The sequence below is a fragment of the Lathyrus oleraceus genome, chromosome 3 (genome assembly GCF_024323335.1).
Source record: "Lathyrus oleraceus cultivar Zhongwan6 chromosome 3, CAAS_Psat_ZW6_1.0, whole genome shotgun sequence".
Classification (NCBI taxonomy): domain Eukaryota; kingdom Viridiplantae; phylum Streptophyta; class Magnoliopsida; order Fabales; family Fabaceae; genus Lathyrus; species Lathyrus oleraceus.
Genome location: NC_066581.1, coordinates 373,111,278 through 373,117,493, shown reverse-complemented (window position 1 = coordinate 373,117,493; position 6,216 = coordinate 373,111,278). Strand labels below are relative to the sequence as shown.

The following is a 6,216-nucleotide window of genomic DNA, read 5'->3' as shown; positions in this document are numbered from 1 at the left end:
CTGAAAGAAGAAACCGCACTTTGCTTGATATGGTGAGAAGCATGCTAAAGGAGAAGAAGCTTCCTCAGAAGCTCTGGGGAGAAGTTGTTGCCACTGCAACGTATGTACTCAACCGATGTCCTACGAAGAAGTTGAAGGAAATAGTTCCAATACAGAAGTGGACTGGAGATAAGCAAAGTGTTAGTCATCTGAAGGTGTTTGGTTCTGTTTGCTATAAACATGTTCCAGAAGCCAGAAGACAGAAGCTGGATGATAGAAGCAAAGTGATGATTCTGATAGGGTACCACAGTACAGGTGCATACAAGCTCTATTGTCCAGAAACCAATAAAATTGAATTCAGCAGAGATGTGATTGTGAAGGAATCAGAAGTTTGGAATTGGGAAAAGTCTCAATCTGATTCTGATGTTAGAACTTCTGAAGAAAGGTCAGAGTTCAGAATTTCTGAGGTTGGAGTAAACTCTGACGTTGATTCTGACTCTGATAGTGATCCAGAATCTGATGTTCCAGACTCTGATGTTCCAGACTCTGATGTTTCAGACTCTGATGATCCAGACTCTGATGACCCAGACTCTGATGGTAATCCAGATTCTAGTGGCAATTCAGACTCTGGAAATATGCCAGCCCCTGAAGATGGTCAAAGCTCTGGAGGAAGTCAACCATCTGAAGGTAGAAACTCTGAAGTTGAAGACTCTGAACAAGTTCAGAGACCACAAAGAGTCAGAAACATCCCCAGAAGATATGCAGAATTTGACATGCTGCAAGACACTGAAGTAGACTCTGAAGGAGAAGTTATTCAGTGTGCCATGTTAGTAGACTCTGAACCCATAAGTACAGAAGAGGCTCTTAAGCAGAAGCTCTGGTTGAAGGCCATGAAAGAAGAACTTGATGCTATAGAGAGAAACAAGACTTGGAAGCTGACAGAACTTCCAAAAGACAAGAAAGCCATCAGCGTCAGATGGGTTTTCAAGCAGAAGTTAAAGCCAGATGGTTCAATTGGCAAACATAAAGCAAGGTTGGTAGCCAGAGGATTTCTACAGAAACCTGGGCTGGATTACTCTGAAGTGTTTGCACCTGTAGCAAGACATGAAACAATCAGAATGGTGATTGCAATAGCTGCTAACAGGAATTGGCCTCTGATGCATTTAGATGTAAAATCTGCATTTCTGAATGGTCCATTAGAAGAAGAAGTTTACGTGTCACAACCTCCTGGATTTGTGAAAAAGAATCAGGAAGGGATGGTGTACAGATTATACAAAGCTCTATATGGATTGAAACAAGCGCCCAGAGCTTGGAATAAGAAGATTGATTCTTTTTTCAAGAAGCAAGGCTTTCAGAAATGTGAGATGGAGTACGGTGTCTATGTTCAGCATACTTCTGAAGGAAATATGACTCTGGTATGTTTATATGTTGATGATATACTGCTGACTGGAAGTTCTGAACAGGAGATAGCCAAGTTCAAGAAAGTTCTGATGAATGAATTCGAAATGACTGATCTAGGCAAAATGACATACTTTCTAGGGATGGAATTCAGATACTCTGAGAAAGGTATTATTTTGCATCAGCTCAAGTATGAATTAGAACTTCTGAAGAGATTTGAATTGAAGAATTGTAAGATTGCTGTCACACCATCTGATACAAATCAGAAACTGGATTCTGACTCTGATGGAAAGGATGTGGACGCTACAACCTTCAAACAGTTGGTTGGTTCTCTGAGGTATTTGTGCAATACCAGACCTGATATTTGCTATTCAGTTGGGATGGTTAGTAGGTTCATGAGTAAACCTAAGTGGTCCCATTACCAAGCTGCTGTCAGGATTCTGAGGTATATCAAGGGAACTCTGAAGTATGGAGTATTATTTCCTTCTGGAAGAAAGGATGAGTCAGAACTTCTGAGTTATTCAGATTCTGATTGGTGTGGAGACAGAGTTGACAGAAGAAGTACGTCTGGGTACTTATTCAAATTTCTGGGAGGTCCCATTTCTTGGTGTTCCAAGAAGCAACCTGTTGTGGCGTTGTCAACTTGTGAAGCTGAATATATTGCAGATGCTGTTACTGCATGCCAAGCTGTGTGGATTCTGAATCTATTGCAGGATCTGAAGATTAAAGTAAACAAACCTCTGAAGCTGATGATTGACAACAAGTCTGCAATCAATCTTGCCAGAAACCCAGTGTTGCATGGGAGAAGCAAGCACATTGAGACCAAGTATCATTTTCTGAGACATCAAGTTCAGAGGGGAGTGTTAGAAGTTGTACACTGCAACACTCAGAAGCAGTTGGCAGATGTTCTGACGAAAGCTATCAAGACTGATCAATTTCTCAGATTAAGGGATGAAATTGGTGTTACAAGTTTTGATGGAATATGAATTAAGGGATGGTATTAGATTTAATTATTAGATTTAATTCATATTTAAGTTTGTTAGATATTAGATTTAAATATTAGATTTGATTCATATTTAAGTTTGTTAGATATTAGATTTAAATATTAGATTTGATTCATATTTAAGTTTGTTAGAGGCTTATAAATAGGGTGTCAATCATTGTAACTTTTAATCATGTTTTGTAGCCGTCATTCTTAATAGAATATTCATCTTTTATTCTACCTTTGCACCAACAATTTTCATGATTTTAGATAATGATGTTTCGTGAAATAGTTCAATCGGTCTTTTTTTCCTATCATGTTAGCAAGCTTTGGTTCTTCATTGGGAAATTAAAGTAGACAATCAACATGTAGGCGGCAAAATACCAATTTCACTGTTCTATGAGCAAACCAGACACTTTTCTTTCATTAAATTTGAAAAGAGAAAATTTTATAGAGTTAAGTGACACTAATATTAATTTTATAACCATCTCCAAAATAAATTTTAAACTAGCACCTCAAGTGTAAACGAACCATACATAGACAAAACATAGACTGTTGTTGAAATGCAAAGAAAACTGAAATTAGAGAAAATTACTTCTATATAAAATTCAACCTCTACTCTAGAAAACTAAAAGAAGAAAATCCATTTTTGAACCTAATACATGATTTCTATATGGTTTGTAAATGGCTTTTGCTTCAAGGTCATGAATCATGATGAAACAAACACTTAAACGCGAGAATTTGCGGACAAATTATGAATCCAAAATGAATCAAGAAGTCATTGAACCCTTCATGAGAAAAACTGTCAAAAGATTCAAAAGTTGTCAAACCCTTCATGAGAAAATATTAACAGAAGTAAGTGAACTTGAAACAAGTAAATTGCGGTAGAAGAACTTACTTTCAACAATAAGATACCAAGCTTTCAACATAATTGGCGCAAGTGTACCAAAGAGGGTTAGAGATTTTCATTAGTCTATTATCTCTCCGGTTATAGATAAATATTCCTCTTTTACTTTGGTTTGTCAATACTAGTGTATCATTTTTCTCCAAATGACATAATGGGAACAAATCAGCACGTGGATGTTCTAATTGAAGATCATGATAACTAATTTTAAGGAATTGAATCCAAGAGTCTTCCATCCCAAATTCCTTCATTAGCCATATAATCAAATGGGTCTTTTCAAAATCATGCGAAAAACAAAGACAATCATTTACAATACTTAAATTTGGTACATCAATTGGAATTTTTTGAACACCCTGAGGAGGCGACAATTGAGTATGCGTCTCAGTACCCAAATCAAGTGAAATAATCGCGAATGGTTTGTTGGTAGTGGTATACTTTTGAGTAGGACGATAGTGATTTTGAATTATCAACCAATTAACACTACCACGCAGATACACAGCCTTCATCAAGCAATAACTATGCTCCGGAGGATCTTGAATATTTCTCCAAACATTATCTTGCAAGCTGAAAATTCTTACTGTTTTTCTCATTATCGCTACCACTTTATATGTGTTGTTTGATTTATCACAACCAAAAGTATAATCAAAAGGAATACCAGGATCGTTATCGCAAGAAGAACCTAATCTAGGTGACATTGTCCTCGTGGCCGGGTTCCAGAAGCGAAACCACTTCTCAGTTTTGGCATTGACGCGAGAAGAGCCTAACAAACATAACAATCCATTGCAGGAACCAACAACATAACGAATGTCCTTGTCATTCAATTGATGATAAGGATCCTTAGGAAGATTGATAATGATCGGAGAGTTTTCGAATGGACGAATAAGAGTAAATGATACAGACCTGCAACCTGAGTTATATAAACCATCAGTATATGCAAACGTGAAATCTGCATTTTGTGAAGATCGATGAAGGTGTAATTTGACGAAGGTGGGATCGGAGATGAGAGATTTCCATGACTTAGACACACACATCAGCCGCATCAGTGGCTTTACGGTAAACCATGATAGCACTTCTGCAATCAGTTCACTGGGGAGGAATACCGGCAGCGGTGGCGCGTTGGGTGTAGGTAGCGAGTGAGATGGAGGGAGGAGACTCATTTGTGTGTCTTTGACAGGGAAGAACGTTAAACCCTAATAATAGAATACACACTTGTTCCAAAACTAGGTTAAAACTCTCCTTTTTATAACCACATTGTAATTTTTAATTCTACAAAATTATCATGAAATTAATTTCAGATTAAGAATTTTAAAAATTTTGTGAAAGATTTTTTGTTATTCTAAATATGCCAAAAAAAATTAGTACAAAATTAATTAAATTCGTGATAATTTACCATGAACTAAAACCAGAATTATATTTAATATTCTGAATCTTTAGCATTTAACTCTTTGCAATTTAATATATATATATATATATATATATATATATATATATATATATATATATATATATATATATATATATATATATATATATATATATAAATCAACATCTTCTTTTACAACTATTTACACGCTTCCATAGTAAATTTAGGTTTGAAGACCATCACACGATACAATATTCTGCATTCTGGGCCGACAATATGTTAGACAGATGAAAATAACAAATGTGTTATGGATGAGGTGCTACTCAAGAAGGAAAAGTTATTTGTGAAACTCCAATTGAATGAGAGTCCACTACGTAAATTATCATGTGTCTGGAACATGCTTTGTCACCTCCCTCAATAGACTAGTTATGTTAGGTTTCAAAGATGTCACTATGTTCTTCTGGAATATTTGGGGAGCCCCTAATAATAAGGTTAAAAGACACAGGATGTATGTGATTAGAAAATACTCCAACATTTTTAATCGTTATGGAAACATACATTGATTTTTATAAGACCGAATCCTTCTGAGATAGAGTTTGAATGTGAGTGTTTATTACATGGATGCGTGTGGTCAATATGGGGGCATTTGGGTGTTAAAACATAATGGTAGTAACATTCTAACTGTCGTCCATGATGTCTTTATGGATACAATTACTATCAAGCTATCATTAGGAACTTCCTTAGTATGTATTTAGAATTTATGCTAGTCATGTGTACATTTCTCGTCTTGACTTGGGCTCTACCTCATTGACCGGAGGAACATTATTGATGGTCCTTGGATGTTAATTAAAGCCTTTAACGACACCATTTATCTGAGTGAACAAAAAGAAGGTAATTTTAATCATTCTAGGGTAACTGCTTTGTTGAGTGTCATTGATAAATGTATTTAGTTAAAGTTAACTAGATTGGTTGGAAATTCACACAGACTAGGCCTTGTATTGGTAATTGAATGGTCTTTCGCAAGCTGGATAGGGCCATGATTGATGTTGCTCGGTGCATGACCTTCCTTGATGCATATGTTGAGATGTTGTATAAATTTCATTCTGATCACAACCCTATTCTACTTAGGTGTGGCCTTTCCATCCAAGACCACGAGCCGCGTCCTTTTACGTTCGAGGAAGTTTGGATCACTCACCCAAAATACTTCAATATAGTTGTCTCATCTCGAAAAATAAGATTCCTCGCGATGGTCGCGGAAAAAAATTAGTTCGAACAGAGTCGTCACCGAACTTTATTTATCCCAATGAAGGAATAGGAAAATATCGATAAAACCTTTAAAAGTAGAATAATGGCCGTCCCAACCATATTCGGGTTCGGGAGTCGATTACGCAAGGGGAAGGTATTAGCACCCCTCACATCCGTTGTACTCAACGGGAACCTTTTTAGTTTTAATTTGTGATTTGAATGTTAACTTATGTTGTTTGTTTTCTTCGAGTGAATAAAATATTGAAAATAGAGATGAATGGAAACCTCAGAAAGGGGCAAAATGGAGGTTTTTTTTATTAGTGTGCTCGTCAAGATCTTGCAATC

The 6,216-nt window shown here is 36.3% G+C and overlaps 1 protein-coding gene across 1 annotated transcript; it reads right to left on the bottom strand.

The window, feature by feature from the left end:
* Positions 1 to 2,979: 2,979 nt before the first annotated feature.
* LOC127129283 (F-box/kelch-repeat protein At3g23880) lies at positions 2,980 to 4,446 on the bottom strand. Its single transcript, XM_051058512.1, has one exon. It carries the CDS (start codon positions 4,418 to 4,420, stop codon positions 3,260 to 3,262), a length of 1,161 nt encoding a protein of 386 aa, XP_050914469.1. The 5' UTR covers positions 4,421 to 4,446; the 3' UTR covers positions 2,980 to 3,259.
* Positions 4,447 to 6,216: the final 1,770 nt, after the last annotated feature.

Excerpts from the sequence above, each read along its gene's own strand:
- LOC127129283 (XM_051058512.1), bottom strand. The coding sequence starts at position 4,420 with ATGAGTCTCCTCCCTCCATCTCACTCGCTACCTACACCCAACGCGCCA.